The sequence below is a fragment of the Tiliqua scincoides genome, chromosome 2 (assembly GCF_035046505.1).
Source record: "Tiliqua scincoides isolate rTilSci1 chromosome 2, rTilSci1.hap2, whole genome shotgun sequence".
In the NCBI taxonomy this organism is placed as follows: Eukaryota; Metazoa; Chordata; class Lepidosauria; order Squamata; family Scincidae; genus Tiliqua; species Tiliqua scincoides.
In genome coordinates, this window is record NC_089822.1 from 175342490 (window position 1) to 175361361 (window position 18872).

Genomic DNA, 18872 nt, shown 5'->3' on the forward strand with positions numbered 1-18872 from the left:
ATGTCAAAATCTTCAATGTGTAAAACCTAATTAACAGCCCAATCTTATGGCTCATAGTGCCAGAGCTACCTGCTTTGGGCAAAACTGCCCAAACACTGGCGGGGAGGCTATGGAAAGGGGTGAACTTGGCTGTCATGGTGCTCAGTGAATCCTATCCTCCTTCTCTACAGCTTCCTTGCCCCCTTTCCGTCCTCGGACCTGTGCCAGAAAAGTGACTGGCACAGGTCCGAGGAGACCCATTGTGGAGTGGAAGACTTCTGGAGGGGTAATGGAATTTAAATCCCCTTTCCCCTTGGAAGTCACCTGATCTCCCCCTCACCCCCCCCCCGAAACAGCACACACCTTTTTGGAGCACACACCTTTTACAGCACACATCTTTTCAGAGCAGTTGTAACAGCGTGGGGTGGGGGGGAGGATAGGATTGGGTACCCTATGTGATAACAGCAGGCAGTACCACCAATTGTGTCTTTGTCACTGATTATTCCAGTGAAGACTGAGGCCCCAATCCTATCCAGTGCTGGTGCAGTCGTGCCAATGGGGCATGCACTGCATTCTGTGGTGGAGGGACAGTCACAGAGTCCTCCTCAAGGTAAGGGAACATTTGTTCCCTTACCTTGGGGCTGCATTACAGCTGCATTATGGCAGCAGTGGTTCTGGAGAGTTGGATAGGATTGGGCCCTGAGGCAGTAAAGTTAAATGTAAGAGCTGTATTGAAACAGTTACCTACAGATTAATGCTATGCATTAAAACCATCAATTAATACTACAAAAGAGCCAGCCTACACATTTCAAAAAAGAATGTAGTACAGCCTTGGGTATATGCCACATCAGAATGCAGGTGGAGAATTTTATGCTTGAATGTTGTCCTGTCACAAATGTCATGGACTTAGGCTGCAATTCTAACCACACTTTCCTGAGAGTAAGCCCCATTGAATAAAATAGGACTTACTTCTGAGTAGATCTGGTTAGGATTGTGCCCTTAAAAGGCTAGTATTTTAGTGAGAAGGCAAGGCTCTTGTCTGTTTTGCACAGTGGGCTAGCAGGAAGAAGTAGCTGCAAAAGCTCTCAAGGAGAGGAAGGCAAATATAGTAGAGATGAAAGAAACCAAATGGAGCAGCTTAAATGGATAATTGGACACTTAGCCACAGCTGTTTTTCTCTCTCAGAGTGGATTATGTGGGAATGTACCAATTTTACAATTACTATAAAGTCACTGAAGTGGAATTCAAGACACCCTCAAAAGTATCTCTCCTGTATACTTTTGTACCTTGGATTTATAATTTCTGTTATGTTGTACCTTTACGAATCTCTTGTATTCAACTCATAACAGGTGTGTAATACAAGTATTTGCATATAATTCAGTTTTATTTATTTATTTTGTTTGTTTATAAATCCATATATGTCCATGTATTGTATGCCATATGCTAAATGTATTGGTATTGGCAACCTTCAGTCTCGAAAGACTATGGTATCGCGCTCTGAAAGGTGGTTCTGGCACAGCGTCTAGTGTGGCTGAAAAGGCCAATCCGGGAGTGACAATCCCTTCCACACCGGGAGCAAGTGCAGTCTGTCCCTGGTCTGTCTCCCTGGCTATGGGCCTTCCTTCTTTGCCTCTTAGCCTCAGACTGTTGGCAAAGTGTCTCTTCAAACTGGGAAAGGCCATGCTGCACAGCCTGCCTCCAAGCGGGCCGCTCAGAGGCCAGGGTTTCCCACTTGTTGAGGTCCATCCCTAAGGCCTTCAGATCCCTCTTGCAGATATGCTTAATAAATAATAAATAAAGGGAGGCCTGCTCAACCTTTTTGCATATATATTCTACCTGTAGCTAAAAAAGCATGCCACTGAGGATGGGTTTAACATGAGAATTTTTGGTACTTATTAAAGCAGATAGAGAGATGGTAATTTAGTAAAACATTTTTGCAAAGGAAAAATATGTGGTTCTCTGCAATGTATTTGGTAGTCCAATCCTATATCTCAGAAACGTGATTCTGAGCAATATAGGATATGGCATGCACCATGTGACACTGACACAGCCGCAGCTGTGCTAGCAGGGCTGACATCTTGCCATTGTCATTCCTATTCCTCTGGCAGATACTCCACAGATACCAATGCAATGCTACATAGATGTTCCTGCACTGTTGGTGCAATGACAGCTGACGTAAACTGCAAAATGGGCTGAAGATATGGGTGGGATGGGAAGAAGTCCATATCCTAAAATTCCTCTAGGCATTGGATGCACCCCAAACATTGGCACAGTACTGTGTCAGCATCAGAGCTGGCATAAGAACCAATAAACTTAGAAAAACGTCAGTAATGTTGGTTATAGCAAACCCTTTGGTTGGTGTTGCTTGGCTCCCAGGCTAAGGGCCCAATCCTACCCAACTTTCCAGCACCAGTGCAGCCCTGAGGTAAGGGAACTAATGTTCCCATACCTTGAGGAGGCCTCTGTGACTGTCTCCCCACCACAGGAAGCAGTGCATGCCCCACTGGCACAGCAGCACCAGCACTGGGACATTGGCTAGGTTTGGGCCCCATGTCTCGGTTTAATGTGATTCCAATGTCCTGGTGTTCCTAAGTACTGTTGGTGCTCCCTTTGTGGTGCATCTTAGTCCCTCCTTCAGCAAGACTTCTTTCCAGCTTGTGAACTTTCCCACAGGAACTTGAAGCCATGCCATGGAGAGTCTTGTCTATTTATGTTTACAGGCTTGCCTGCTCCCAAGGGAGTTGACTTCCTTTGCTTGACCTCCTCTAGTCAAAAAGTTATTTCTCAAAAGTTTACATGAGTGGCTAAGAAGTGTGCTGTAATTTTTGGTGGTTCTCTGTTTTTGCCTCCTTGCTGTCAGTGCAATGTAGATCTTGCAATGGGAGGTGACCTTGTGTGTGTTTATGTCTGTGTTGTGTTGTGTTATGGGAATATCACCTTATGGTTGGTGGTAGCTGATGATGCTGTATTACTCATTCTTGGGGCCACAGGGGTGGGGTACTGGCTTGGTGGTGATTGCTTATTGGACCTGTGTCTGTTGTTACCCCCTGCTTGGTTCACCATTGTGGTGCTTCTCTGACACCAGTGTTGGGGTGGGTAAGTTGCAGAGATTGGCTCCTTGCACATCTGGGCAACCTGGGGCTGTTGTCAGATGCTGCCCATGATTGGAGACTGTGTTGGGGTTTCCATAGATGCTGGCAGAGTCATTGACAGGACTACACCACTCTAGAGTTGACTAGCCCTTGTTTTACCCTCCCCTGTATGCTGGATCAACTTAGAATATGAGGGACATTGCTTGGGTGTTGTGCCAAAATAGCAAGGAATATGGCTGTAGTTGGGAATAGGACTGTGTAGTAAGAAAACCTTCAAGGCCCTGAGATTGTCCTTAAAGTTCAGCTGCAGGTTGTGCTACCTAACACGTACAAGTTTGGTTCTGAGTACTGGATGGGAAATTTCATACAGGTGCATGCAAATAAGGCCGCAATCCTGACTCACCCTTGGGCCGGTGCAAGTCCCTTGTGCTGGCCCAGGAGGGTTGCAAATATGCCATGAGGCCTCCTCAAGAGTTGGCTGGGCTGGTGCGCGGAGGCTGAATGCCTCTGCGCCAGTGGAGGGAGCAAGCCTTGCATTGGTCGAGCTTGGGTGATGCAAGGCTCTGTGGAGGGTGGGTAGGAGGTGGGAGGGAGACGTTCCGGAGTGGGGGGGGTGGGCGGGGGGGCAGAGTGCAGTCCCGGGGATGGGCAGGTGGGAAGTGGGAGGCGTGGCTGGGATCTGGCTGTTATGCCAGATCCTTGCCCCCATACCCAAGCAGCACAGAGCGGCTTCAAGCCACTCCGCTCTCCTCGTACTTGTGTCACCTCAGGAGGTGGCACAAGTCTGAGAAGACCCATAGGGGCTACAGTGGCTTATCTGGGAGTAAGGGGAAGAGTTTCCCCTTTGACTGAGCAACTTTGCAGCCCTATCTTGCGCAGAATACAGCGCAAGCTTCCTGGCTTGCCTGTTCCAGTGCAAGATAGGGTTGCGCTGCACACTACATAGAGTTCTTTGAAGGAAGAGGAGGGTACAAATAAACTTTTACAAATAATAAATATATTCTAGATCCCAGTATGAAGTTGCTTCTTGCATTCCTTCTGGAAAGCCAATGTGTTAGAATGAAGGCTAGATTATCCTATGGATCTAACATTATATCCTCATTAAAACACAATGTAGTAATATAACATAAAATATTGCATTTTTTGAAAGCGTACTAATAAATAACACAATTTCTTGGCATATGTAAAGGGTACCAATACATTACAACCAAGCTTTGCATATAAATGGAGAACTGCTAATTAAGCTTAGGGAAATCAAGAATCGTGCATAATGCAACAAAGCAACAATTCAAGAGAGAGGACAGGGTCATTACATTTTAAGATGGTGGAATGTAACTGAAAATTTTCTAACTTCTTGACATCATTTTCCAGTGCAATATCCCTCATAATTTCCATAATTTATTAGACTTGAAACCTTTAATGGAATTGGTTACTTACTGCTGTAATCACTTAAAAGCTAAATCAAAATGTAGGAAGGCAGAATGCTCGCAGGAGATGTGACTGCAAGAGTACAAAAAGGAAGTTCTTCAGACTTCTGTGGTTTTTTCCCCCCCAGAGGACAAGATTCCCACATCTCACCTGAAAATAAATCCAAGGTCATTAGGAAAAGATAGTCAGTACTAGCTCCACAAGTGGGACACAAGGAGAATCTCCTGCTGCTGTCGCTTCCTACTTACCACTTGGTAAACCGAGTCCCATGGCAATGCTTACTAGGAGATTCTGAAGGAGCAGTGGCAGCTGTGAATCATCTTCCTCTATGTCATTTTACAATTCCTGGATGTCTTATCCTTTGTCACTGTGTCAGGAGTCAGAGCATCTAGATTTTGATAAATGCCATCAGGGAAAGAAAGAGGATGGTTTGTTACTGCCCTGGGCCCCTGATTGGTTTACCAGCAAGCACTGGGGAGCAGCATCCTGCTGACACTGTGCTCCCCACTGTTGTCCATTGTACAGCAGGGCCCAGGGCCCATTGTAAGAGCTTACAGGGAAGTAAGCCTTTGAGGTAGCAGGGGTATAAGTCCTCCTTCATGCAGTCACCTGCGACCATAGCTGGAACCATTGTCCACTTCCTGGTTCGCTGGCCCTATGGAGAGAGAGCTAGACACACGAGCAATTTCCAAAGCATGATGGAGTTTCAGGGCTTTTGCCTCCCAAACTGTAGAACTACTGCTGATGCTGTTGTGACATGTACAGTACTCATTTGCATCAGGATGTGTGGATGGATTTTTTAAAATTGATCTTGCTATAGAAAAGAAGCTAGACTCTTTACTGTTCGTTTTCAGGTTGACTTGATGTGGTTGTGAGGGATAGACAGAACAAGCAGGAAGCATTATTGGGCTGGGTTAGAATTACAGAGGCACTATCACATGCTTCCATATTATCATACTGTCTCACTTGTGTCTATGCATGGGCTTATGAACACCCATAATGAAGTAGAGAAGGGAATTCATGTGTAATGAAGGGTATAACGACTCTCATGTCTGTGAAGCATTAAAAAAATGCTATGATCATGAAATTCATTACAGTTCTACACACAAATGCATGTATGTGCCCCTGGTTAACCCAATAGTTTTTACATGTAATCATGAATATGCACAAGTTTGTTATGGGCACAGGGAGCTGATTTGCCAGCTCTTTCACACTTGAGAATCAGCATTTAGTGACCTGTGTGTGTGTGTGCATTGAGACCTGTCACCAGGTTTTCCTACCTCTAACCAGGAAACAGGACTTTTCTAAGTGTCACCTCTTTAGAGGAAGGACCTTCCTGCTACTGTATGTCAGGTGCATAGATTGATGACTTTTTGGTACTAGATCAAAACATTTTAGTTTGCCCAGACACTTTAATTCAGTGTGTGTTTTGTTGCTGTTGATCTTGAGATTTGTTTTTAATTGTAATCTTAATTGGTTTTTACGTGGTCTGTGCTCTATTTGCTGCAGTGATGCATCAGTGGTTTTAGATCTGTTGTTTATTGTTGTATTGCTTTGAGCTAATTTAGGTGTATTTGTGTATTAAGGTTACCACCTTTTAAAAATTTTTTTTGAGGATGTCATTAATCAAGGAAAACTATTCTGTACAAGTTGTAGAGTTTTCATTACTCCTGCTTCTCATATTTCAGGCTGGCAATGATTTATGTGTTCATTCATTAAAGTAACTTGTATTCCACCGTTCTGAACAGGGGCAGTACCATGCAACAGACTACAGTGATCTCAGCATATCAAGACTCATAATCTTTGCACAAAGCATATACAATATAACCCCCCCCCCCCCACACACACACACACATGTATTACAGGCTTGTTGCAAAAGTGTTGTTGCTCAGAGTGACAATTTATGGTTGCACTTCAACTGGGTCACCAATGATTAGGAATATCAATGTTTGTAGGACAGTATTCACAGTCAGGCTTAGGCTTCAGAGTCTAGTTTAGTGAAGAAGTTGTAGGACCCAACCTGGAGACAGAAAACCATCCAAACATCTCTGAAGAGGGTTTTTGTTGCCCGATGGCCTCCTAACATAGTATGGAGTTTGTCGTAGAAAATATAGCAGAATCAAGTCTGTCTTGTAAGGTACAACTGAGTAAGCTGTGTTCAGTCGTTAAGTTGTGTCTGACTCTTCGTGACCCCATGGACCACAGCATGCCAGGCCCCCCTGTCATCCATCAACTTCCAGAGTTTGTCCAAATTCATGTTCGTTGTTTCAGTGACGCTGTCTAACCGTTTCATCCTCCACCATCCCCTTCTCCTTTTGCCTTCGTTTTTTCCCAGCTTCAGAGTCTTTTCTAAAGAGTCCTCCCTTCTCATGAGATGGCCAAAGTATTTGAGCTTCAGCTTCAGAATCTGTCCTTCCAATGAACAGTCAGGGTTGATTTCTTGTAGAATTGACCGATTTGATCTCCTTGCAGTCCAGGGCACAATACAGAGTCTTCTCCAATGCCATAATTTGAAAGCATCTGTTCTTCAGCATTCAGCCTTCCTTATGGTCCAACTCTCACAGCCATACATTACTACTACTGGGAAAACTATAACTTTGGCTATACGGACCTTTATCAGCAAGGTGATGCTCGACTTTTCATTAAGTTGTCTAGGCCTATCATAGCTTTCCTCCCAAGAAGCAAGCATCTTTTAATTTCATGGCTGCAATCACCGTCTGCAGTGATCTTGGAACCCAAGATCAATTGAGTATAGTGCTGATATTATTCATGAATGTGTTTATAGTATGTTTTGAAGATGGGGTATTCAAAATGAGGCAGTATATGGATGCTAATAGTTGTGTTTGTGTTAATTTTTTGTATGTATCCATTACACTGTTCAACAATGAAATTTTTAAAAGAATGGAAGTATTTTTTCTTTATAGATTTTTGGGCACTGAACACGAAAATAGCAGTAAAAATCCTCTATTAGCTACGGTTCTGAATTAATTTGACCATTTATATTTTGTATAGATATCACATATATTTCAATGGGATGTCCAAATTGGATGAATCTGGTTCCAATAGCTTCTTCGCTATGATCACGTGATCCACGAGGCAAAGACACGTGATCCAACTCACCCAGACCAGAATTTAACGTTTGCCACGCTGATTTATGAGTGTCGCTATTATAACATCCCATTGCAATATAGGTGAAACAGAAATGGTCTATTTACTCGGAAATTTGAGCTAGGAGAGTACAGGTCCAGCCCATTTATACACGGATTTTTTATACATGGATTTGACTCAACACGAATGGCCACTGCAAATGAGAAGGAATGTGCTGATCCCTGGAGAAGGGGAAAATGCATCCCTTTAAAACCAGTTTAAAAAACTGAACAATCCTTTAACAATAGCTTCCTTAATGAGAGGGGGGGGGGCAGCTGGCTGACAATCCATCAGTCCTTCCCTTCCCCCTGAGCATGTGAAAGAAAGGTGATCACTTTGCATTGGTGAAGGGAGGGGCTGAGTGAAGTTCCTTTGTAAGCGCTTGGAGGAGGACTGATTGCTAGATTGTCTTCTTAATGACTCTTATATTACATCACAAAGGTCAGCAAGACTGTTTTTAAATAACCAGAGTGTTATATAGTGGGTCTCACGCATCAGTAGACTTGAATAAAAGTTCCATCATAGTTTATTCCTACTCCAAATGAGGTAAAATCACACTGCCACATACCCCAGATATATATACAACTCCAACAAGCCTACATCCCTCTTGATTGGACAGCCAATCCATATAACCTGTTGCTTTTCCCACAGGTGATAATACTCACATACATAACACAGAGCAAAGAAACTTTGTTTTTTAAATTGATTTGCTATAGTGCGTTTTTTGCCATAAGTGCTTGGAACAGAACCCACGCGAATAATGAGGCTCAACCTGTATTTTAATTGTGATTTTCATGTTCAGTGATCAAAAATCTATAAAGATCTGCCAACTTCATTTTTGTAAAAAAAAAAAAAAAAAGTTAAAATTTGTTGAACAATGTTATTTAATTGACAGTATATATTTGTAATTTTGTGATTAAATACTGTATTTTGTTTTTTAACACAAAACACATAAAAACTTTTATTTATTCTCCCTCCCCCCCCCCCCACATTTTGGGAGACTGTTGAATCACTAGCATGGTAGAAACTCTCTCTCTCTCTCTCTCTCTCTCTCTCTCTCTCTCTCTCTCTCTCTCTGTGTGTGTGTGTGTGTGTGTGTGTGTGTGTGTGTGTGTGTGTGTGAGAGAGAGAGAGAGAGAGAGAGAGAGTATAAAAGTGCAATGTTTATATATAATGCTTATTTGCAATTTACTACATCCCAAAAATAATTCCAAATATTTGCTATCAAAGAGTTTTATTCATAGATTCCCATTCTTTTCATCTCTCCTTCCCACTTATCTAGCCGACAACTATTTGTTTCTTCCACACCCTGCTGATTCACATCAAATTGTCTTTATTTTCAGACTCGTTGAATGTTCCTCAACCTACCTTCCAATTGCAAAATCGGTTGAAATGTTTGTAAGTCTGGTAAAAGGCCTTTTGGAAAAGCTACTGGATTACCGTGCCGTGATGAATGATGAGAGCAAGAATAATCGTATGAGCTGCACTGTTAATTTATTGGTATGTGTTGAAGGCTTACTTGAAGATGCATTTCTGATGAGAACTCAAAAATCCATACATGAGCATAGTGGAAAAAACATTCTGAAGTTGGGAGCAATCCAATCTATCTAAAAACACACTGAAGTTGTTTCACTAAGAACAGTTGATTTGAAGGTGGCTAGGTATAACAACTGAGAGGATTTCATGGAGAGGCAATGCAAGTTATGTGGTATCATACAGCTAGAAGGGAAAAATAGATAATTTAGTCCAAATTTTACAATGCAAGGTAGTGACATCCACTCCCAAAAGATCACTCCATTCATTCCTGACTGAACACTGCTGTAGAGAGGAAAAAGAAAGCTGACATGCTAGTACTACAACTACTGCTGTGTACGATTTATGTAGTACTTTTTGAGTGTTCAAACTCTTCTGCTTGCATTACATGAGTTATGTCCTTACAACAGTCCTTTAAAATAGGTCAGTATCATCTCCATATTGTAGATGAGGAATGGCAGATATAGCTGACGCTAAATGAATACACGATTCCTGTTTTACCTAAAATAAATAACTTGGGTTCAAATCCTAACCAACTTTCCAGCACTGGCATAGTGGTGCCAATGGGGCATGTGCTGCATTCTGAGGTTGGGTGGCACTCATAGAGGCTTCCTCAAAGTAAGGGAATGTTTATTCCCTTACCTCAGAGCTGCATTGCCCTTATGTCAGTGCTAGAAAGTGGGTTAGGATTGTGCCCTTGGTCTGGTAGTTTTGTGGCTTAAAAAAAAAGTAGTTGAAATGGTGCAAGTTTTCAAAACATGGTGGAACCAAGATAGAGGTACAATGCATTTTAGGACTTTCCCCTTGCTGCATTTCAACTATGGATCACTCTCCCACCCTGCTATTTTAAATGGAAAGAAGCTACAATTGACTTGCAAGTGAAGCTGTTTTCTATGTAACCCATTTCTGCCTATCCCACAGGTGTACACGTTTGGTCTCTGTTGCGTATATGCAGCGTTGGGCAGAAATGGCTTAAAATAGTACATCGGAGAACAACTGTGACTGGAACCACAATGGGGCCAAAGTCCTAAAGCCTCCACCTTCTGCCATGCTTCATTCCTGTTTCATGTCACCCATGACCACTATTTTTTAAAACCAAATCATTTTATTTCAAAAAACTTCAGCAAGTGACCCTAGCTGCATGGAAAAGCAACATTTGCCTTGCCTACCAGAGGTTGAATCCTATTCATCATATTTTCTGTATAGGCCAGGGATAGGCAAGTCAGGCACAACTTGAGTTGAGTCTCGAGTCTCTGTCCCCGGTGACTCAACTCGAAAACGAGTCGTAATGGGGGCACTTTCCAAGTTGTCCGGTGCGTTTTCACAACTTGAAAAAACTCGAGTCTTGAGTCATTCCCTTTAAAAAGCTCTCTGTGGCTCCATGGAAGAAAACAGGGCTGCTGCTGTGTATGTGTCTCAGCGTTTCCTTTAAACACTTCCCTGTTGTCGCTGCCTATCCCAATATCAGGCAGCAGTGTGGAACGTGTCGACCCCTTCCTTTCCCTTCCTTCTCTCCATGCGATCCCACCCCAGCCGTGATGAAAGAAACCCCTCCCCTTTCATATCAGGGGCATGGCAGGAAGCAAGGACACATCCCAGCTCAGTAAAGCAATCTGAGAGCATGAGAGCATGCGCACAAGAAAACTGCTTGCTTTGGTTGTGAGGGACGCAATGAGCATGCGAGGTGTGGGTGGTACTTTTTCTATCCTCTGAGAACAGCCTCCCCCCCCACTTTTCCCCACCTCCTGCTCCTACAGTCCCTCCTTCTGCATGCAAAACTCACTTGTCCCTATGGGGAAAAACAGCTGCTCCTGTCTTCCTCCATCCAGTGGTTGTTTCAGTGAATGTTCCATCCAGTGGATGCGTCTCGCTGAGTTTGTTAGGCCTCATGCTAGATAAAATTGGCACTTTTGCAGAAGCCGCTTCAATTTCTGCCCCATGAGACCCTGAAAGTTTTTTTAAGCACAGACAAAAAAGTTAACCATTTCTCTCCACCACCCCAACCCATCTCTGAACACAGTGTACCATGTTGCTTCTGCTGCTGCTAGCGTGCACCAAAAACATCTTCCAGATCATTGCAAGAGGTTTTTGCAGGCAAGATGGAGGCAGCTCAACCCTTGTCCATTGGCGGACAACTTGAGTCATCCAAGCAGATGGCTACTCACAAATCAGGGCCCCCTGACTCGAGGGCCCCCTGCTGAATCTTCACTTGCGTGACTTGAGTCTCCACGAGTCAGCAAAAAATACTGATTTTCACAACTCGGACTCCCAGACCTGGTATAGGCCACAATTTTATGTAGCTTCTGCATTTGCCTGATATTAGTCCTATTGTTTGGATATTGTGATTGTGACTGTAGGAAAGAACACACACATTCATTTTTTACCATCTAAGCAATTAACCTTTCATTAAGATTTTTTGTCTTTCAGTCAAAGATTTCACTTTAATCCCATTTATGCCAGAGTTGGATCTGTTTAGCTAATAGGTCTGTCTTGCAGAAGTAGGTTGTAGCCCTAGCTTGTGATGGTACCTTGTAGATAATAATAGTATGAACATTGGTTTCAGCGGGAGATAGTGCATGAATAATGTATATTCTGTTCTTAGTCCTAATTATAGCTTTAAAATTTTTATACAAACCATGCCACGAAGATGAAGTGGTTTTCTGAATGAAAAGTTTTGTGTATTTAAAAACTAGAATGAAACTATCCATGATAAAGTACTCTGGGCATGAAGATGATCACATATCATTCATTTTCCTTCCCTAGAATTTCTACAAGGAGATTAACCGTGAAGAGATGTATATAAGGTATGATAATTGCTCTGCTGATTTTGTTGCTGGAGATAGCAGTGTTGCTTTCCCTTACCCTGTTGTCAGGATGTTATCTAGATTTGTAGTAAATACCTGATGGCATACCATTCACTTTGAGTTTGTAATATCCCCAGGCTCAGCCACAGCCATAAAAAATATTGTAGGAGCCTACTACAAGCTTCAACACACCGTACATATTCATTAACTGCAATTTTCCCCCTGGCATTTAGTCTGAGTGAACCAATCAGATGCCCGGCTGCCTGTGTTTTGAAAAAAGAGTTATGTAATTGGAGATGAAATCTGAAGCAAAATGGATGATGCATTTCAAATTGACAGATGGAGTCCATCTTGACTGCTTTGCTTTTGATGGAAGCTGCAAATAAAGAATTGCTTTGTAGGATGTGCTGCAACTGCAGTCTTACATCAATAGCGCAACATTTGGAATGAGTTAAGACATCACAAACCTCTCTGCAGAAATGGCTTCTTATGCAAGACAGAGCATCTACATTCCATTCAGCTACAAAGATACCAATACTCTTATGAAGCCATTAAAATTATTTCTGTCTTGCCATATGCAAAGGTCAGCATATTGACCGAGCTGTCAAGGGCAAGTTGGATTATTCTCAGCTCATAGGCAACTATGGATTCTGCCGAGCAAGCCAACCAGCATCTTTCAAAGTGTGACATTAGGATAGGCTGGTTTGTAGAAATGGGTTGCACCTGGAGTGTAAATCTACAAATGTGCAGAAGTCCCAATTGAGCTGTTTTGATGTTCATTCTTTTTTGTGCGAAACAATAAAAACAGAAAACACTCATTTTTTAAAAATCATTTTAAAACTTGTTTTTAAAAATTGTCTTATCAGCTGTACTCCAAATTCTTTTAAAACTGTCCATTCAACATGCAATCACATTGAAAGTCATTTTTTTTATTCATGTTGTTTCATATAAGAATATGGCTAGCTGGCAAAACTTTTATTCCTCTGTGAACTTGTATAATGCCAACTGTAATTCTTAGATCACATATGTACAGACTTTATTTGGTTACAAGAAAGCATAAGGAAAAAAAATGTTCCATATCTGGAGTGTAGAACACATCCAGATGAAAATCAGAAAATATAGGATGTGACATTTTCTTTTTTCTTTTTTCCTTTTGCGAGTCAGCAAAAGTTCATGCAATTGGTAATCTTCAACTCTTTCATTGTATTTTCATGTGCATTTTTGGTGTCAAGCTTGCAGGTCTTCACATTTTCAATTCATAATGGTGAGAGGTAGACAGCTTGATGCAGCCAGAGTGAAATATTTCAAATATTCCCTACTGATTTGAATGAGAAATAATTTCACCTTAATGTTATACCCTTACACCTATTTTGGCACTCAGATTTGATTGATTGCAACACTCCTCATCATACCAATTATAAATCAGTCCTTCATCGATTTCAAGTAATTGTGAAGTCTGGATATATAGTTACTTTTGTCACCTTTTGCACCTTTTGTCCCCTTTTGTCCCCTTTTTCTCCATGAATAGGTACTTGTATAAACTTCGGGATCTTCATTTAGACTGTGAGAATTACACCGAAGCAGCCTACACCCTTCTTCTGCACGCCTGGCTTCTGAAAGTAAGGTGCCTTTTGGAGACATGGGCCTAACAGTAGTGGAATGGGAAAGCAAAGAGGAACAATTGCATCCTAACAAATGGGGTTATATAGAGGGCTGCTGAGAGATGGTATTGGACCAGGAGTACTGTACTGTTCTGTACTGTGAAATTTGTTTTGTCATAGCCTGGGCTCCCTGGAAGTCTGGACCCCAGGGATTTTGCCCCCCTCCTCAGGCCCGGTTGTACATTATCTAGGTCTGCATCAAGGAAAGCATACGTGTCAAGACATGTGTGATGAAACTGAATTTGTTGCTTCTGTGCTGGCCTTAACATGTTTCTTAACAGCAAAGGCAACTAGCCTGCAAAAGTTCAGCACAGCTCCAGTATTTCATTAATTCAGATCTAACACATAAAATAATAACTTTAGGTTTTTAAAGTGAGACGTTGAGGAAGTAGGTGATGGTGCCCAGAATCTTTAGGATGGGGCAGCACTAGTGACTAGTGGTAATGGTGGTGATAACACTTTCTTGCTTTAGTCTGGTTTTCCAGAACAGGGGTCTCCAAACCCGTGGTGAGCCTCTATCCAGCCCACAGCCAAGCCTCTGATCCACTGAGAGCCTCTGGCCCACTCACTATCAGAGCTATGCTCCAGTCGCATCTGGAGGGTATTCTGAGGGCCAAGAAACCTGCAGCCCTCAGAAAACCTTCTAAAGGCCTGAAAACATAACTTCCTGGTTTTCCAAAAAAACTGGAAGTAACTTTTTGTGCCCTTAGAAGGCTTTCTGAGGGTCAGGAAGGCCTCCCTAGCCCTCAGAACACACTCTGGGTGTTTCCTGTGATTTGTTAGTTCTGAGGTATTTACTCCTGTATATTTAAGTAAGCTGCTTCGGAGGTGGGGGGAAGGGGGTCCATTTGAGTGTGTGCATTATTTCTGTGGTGTATGTTGGTGCTTAGAGAAATCCTAGCAATCTTCCTGTGATGTGCTGGTTCTGAGATATTTACTCCTGTACATTTAAGTAAGCTGCTTGGAAAGTGGGGGAATGGGAGTCCATTTAAGTGTGTGCTTTATTTCTGTGGTGTGTGTTGGTGCTTGGAGAAATCCTGGAAATTTGAGCCCATATGTTCATTCCTCCAAGTTGCAGCTGTAATGCAATTATTTAAATTTTTTATTTACATTTTATTTTCTGGCCCTCAACACTATACCAGATATTTGATGTGGCCCTCTGGACAAAACGTTTGGAGACTCCTGTTCCAGAACATCCAAACTAACACACCTCAGCTAGAATTCATGTTTCAGGTTCATACAAGACAGCTGTCATGTATCTCAGGGGCTAATTTCACTGAGGCCTCAATCCTAACCAATTTTCCAGCACTGACATAATGGCAATGCAATTCATAAGTAAGGGAACAAACATTGCCTTACCTTGAGGAGGCCTCCACAACTGCTCCCCAACTACAGGAAGCAGCACATGTCCCACTGGCTCAGCTATGCCAGTGCTGGAAAATTGGTTAGGATTGCGCCCTAATTTTGTCATGTAGCTGTGCGTGTATTGGCTGACATGCTGCACTTTTTTCCCCCCTCCTTCTCAGTGGTCTGATGAACAGTGCACTCCTCAAGTCATGCAAACCGAATTTCAGAGCTCGCAAACTCATCGGCAGCTGAAAGAGCATTTATATGAGATGATAATAGAATACTTTGACAAGGGGAAGGTCTGTTCTGTTTGTTTTGAAATCCTTTATCTAATGGCTCTTGATAATTCTGAGACCTTTATTACTGCTTATGAACTCAAATGGAAAATGCATCTCATAAGTTAAAAATACAGAATAGATAACTACTTGAAAAGGTTTACCTTTTGTATTTATCATGTAGCCTCCTGTTTTTAGTACTCAGAATGGTTAGATATTGGGTTGTGTCCAAAGGTTTTGCTTTGTGACCATCAGCTCATAGAAGGGGGCCTTCCATGATTGCATTTCTCTTTCTTTTCATTGCTAGAAAACTTTGGATGCAACTCATTGTGTTTGTATGTGAATTCTATTAATAAAGTCAAATTCTGTTTATAGTTGTGACTTTTCTATTAGCAAGGTGTTGCTATGATTCAGACCACTTTTACATCACTCAGTGTAATGATTATATATCTAGATCTGGCCAACACTATCAAGGTCTGCATAGTCAATCATGAAAAAAGCCCTGTTAAAAGCCATTGCTTTGAGCTATGGCATTTAGAGGTCAATGGTAGAATAGTTTTTATCTTCAAGGAGCAGAAGTTGGTATTATTTAGAGATAGGCTGAATTCACTGGAGTAACATAAAGACTGCTTTCAGAAGACATATTTAGATTTCCTCATTTGGTAGTTGTAAAGTCTGTCCTTTGTTGTCGACATCTTCCTGTTGCCTGTAAGAGTAGTTTTTATGTGGAGATGGATATGAAGTTGACCAGACTGGGCACCTGTTGGAAAGGTAGCAGCATGTAGGTACCAGAGTGGATGCCTCTGATTATCTGAGTGACTTTCTCTTGGTGATCTAAAAACAGGAAGAAAGAAAATACACTTTTCTATGTTATATTGCCATTTTGAATGCACCTGACTTCATATAATCAATCCATTCTTAAATAGTGATAAGGGAAAACACAATTTATTTCTCTTAGTCTAAATTACTGTACTTCTGAACATTGCAGATGTACGAAGAAGCAATATCCTTGTGCAAAGAACTGGCAGAACAATATGAAATGGAAGTGTTTGACTATGAACTCTTAAGCCAGAACTTGGTAAGGACATGGTTCTCTCAAATATTGCAAACGCTCACTTGCTGGTCATTTCAGTTTTTTTATTAAAACATTTTTTTCTAGTTCAGTTTAATATTTTGAATAAAGTACATAATGGACGTACCTTGTTGGCATCCTTCAGTCTCAGAAGACTATGGTATTGCACTCTGAATAGTGTTCTGGAACAGAGTGTCCTCTCCAGTGCGCGAAGCCTGGGTAAACTAGATATAGAGGATAGACTGTTACCCATGCAGCAAATCCCCCCTCTCCACGTCGCTGAAATGGTCCAGTGGAAAGGCAGAAACCAATACGGTTGGTTCCAGTGGTGTCACAGGAGTTGCCAGAACGTGACTGTGTTCAGCCATGAACTGCCTCAGGGACTCCGGCTCCAGATTTTGCCTCGAGGTTGACTCCTGAAGCCTTTTCCGTAACTGGATGTAGCCACAAGGCAGTGGAGGTTTGGGATCAGAGTTTTCCTTCTCTCAGATGAGCTGCCTTCCCAGGCTAACAAGTCCCATCTACCCAGTGGCTGTTTAGTCGCCTCTTATGACAAGTACAGCCAAACTGAGGGCCTATTCTTATCCCCAGCCTCCAGGGGAATGGACTTACCAAGATTTCATTAAAATGAGTCTGGTTCATCACTGGATAGTTTGCATCCCTCACTGACTTGAAGCCTGTATGTTGTATTTTCAGGTTCTGCAACCTAAACTGTGATATTTGATTTCTCATGGCTTTTTCAAACCTACACAACGTTAAATAGGGTTCCAGGTTACTAATAGCCCAATCGTAATAGGGCCTTCCGCTGCCAAAACTAGCATTCTGGCAGTTTGTACCATGTGGCCACTGCCATCAGTGAGCAGTCAGGTCCATGCATCAGTGGTCTGCCCACGTCCTCTGAAACTAGTAGTCAGCAGGGGCAGAGTGGGAGGGAGACAGGAAGGGGAGTAACAGGGAAGAAAATTGGGATAGATAGGAGGGCAGATTGAGGCCAGGAAGGGAAAAAATGTTCCCTTACCTGGAGGAGACCTCTGGGGCCTGAAACCCCCCTCCCCTTGGGACACAGTGCTGATGCAGCTGCATTGTCACATGGGGAGTTACGTAGGATTGGGATGTCCATGATCTATGAGCATGTGTAAAGTCAAACTTAGGGTGACTTTAATCCTGAGAGTGCCCTCTGCCGGCACAAGTCCTTTGCGCTGGCTGAAGAGTGTCACAAAAGTGCCGTAAAACACTTGTGTGCCACCTTTGGTGGAGGGATGCCAGCGCACAGATGTATACCAGTCTCTGAATGCTGGCCCAAACCCTGTTGGGCTGGCGGAGAAGATAAGCCCACGTTGGCTGAGTCAGGCCAGTGCAGGGGTTTGGGGTGTGTGTGGAGAGGATGGGGAGGAGGCATTTTAGGGTGGGGAGGGTGGGCAGGCAGGCTCGTGGGTGAGCAGGGGGCAGGGCCAGGATCTGGTACTTATGCTGGATCCTAACCCTGGTCCCTGGCAGTCCAGGGCAGATCTGGGCTGCTTGGATCTGTGCCACCTCCTGAGGCTGAGGCTGCTGCGGCTTTACCTGGGGTAAGGGGAAGCAATTTTAGTTGCTTTCAGCCCTGACCCCATGTTGGATACAGGGCAGGCAAGCTGGCCTCCCCGTGCCAGTGCAGGTTAGGAATGAGCTGCCCATCAGATGTACAGTACTACAGTAGTCGTTTGAAAACATTTTATATTGCTAAATAATTAATTGTGAATCCCATTTTTGTGTGTGGTATGAAACTAGAGAGACTTGTCTGTGTTCTTGCTTTTAGATTCAGCAAGCAAAATTCTATGAAAACATTATGAAAATTCTGAGGCCTAAACCAGACTACTTTGCTGTTGGATATTATGGACAAGGTTTCCCCACTTTCCTAAGGGTAAATGTATATCTACTTTGTGTCCTTTGTCTTTAATAACTGCTTGTACGGAGCCCTAAAGAATGTCAATACCCTGCCAGTGAAAATGGAGTTATTCTACGAGGGTGAGATTTATCTTCATTGAAGTCTGCATTGCACAGACTTCTCTGTTGCAGCTAGACTGGAGGTGTCATTTGTAACAATAGTGAGTGTCACGTTTTTAGGAAAGAAATGTGATTTATCATGTTCCGTTTCCTGCTGATTTTCAAGGTTAGAAGAGGCTTGCAGAGACAGCAGTGGGGTGGTAAGGGAGCATTTTGGATCATTAAGAGTCAGTTCTTAATTAAGGGCTGGTTTATAGCAGGCACAGTGCTAATGTCGACAGTGCAAATAGGAGAATGACACAAGAAATACAATGCATAGCAATGAGTAGAAATGAATATTTCATTTGTGTTTGTAATTTGTCTTGATGAAATCTTATGTGAATAATTATATTTATGTCAACTACACTTCTCATAATTCTGTTTGCCTTTAGTAGTTTTGGGGTCCAGTCCTATCCAAATTTCCAGTGCCAGTGCAGCCATGCCAAATGGGGTTTGCGTAGCATACTACAGTGGGGGTGGCAGTTACGGAGGCCTCCTCAAGGTAAGGGAAT

The 18872-nt window shown here is 42.7% G+C and overlaps 1 protein-coding gene across 2 annotated transcripts in view; it reads left to right on the top strand.

Annotated features, from left to right (window-relative positions):
* DOCK2 (dedicator of cytokinesis 2) overlaps window positions 1–18872 on the top strand; it is a 337258-nt gene that overhangs the window by 275687 nt on the left and 42699 nt on the right. For both annotated transcript variants that reach the window (XM_066613322.1, XM_066613323.1), the window contains exons 35-40: window positions 8990–9146; window positions 11943–11983; window positions 13512–13602; window positions 15171–15290; window positions 16255–16344; window positions 18134–18238. In XM_066613322.1, the coding sequence (XP_066469419.1) occupies window positions 8990–9146; window positions 11943–11983; window positions 13512–13602; window positions 15171–15290; window positions 16255–16344; window positions 18134–18238 (604 nt within the window). The remainder of the gene's footprint in view (window positions 1–8989; window positions 9147–11942; window positions 11984–13511; window positions 13603–15170; window positions 15291–16254; window positions 16345–18133; window positions 18239–18872) is intronic.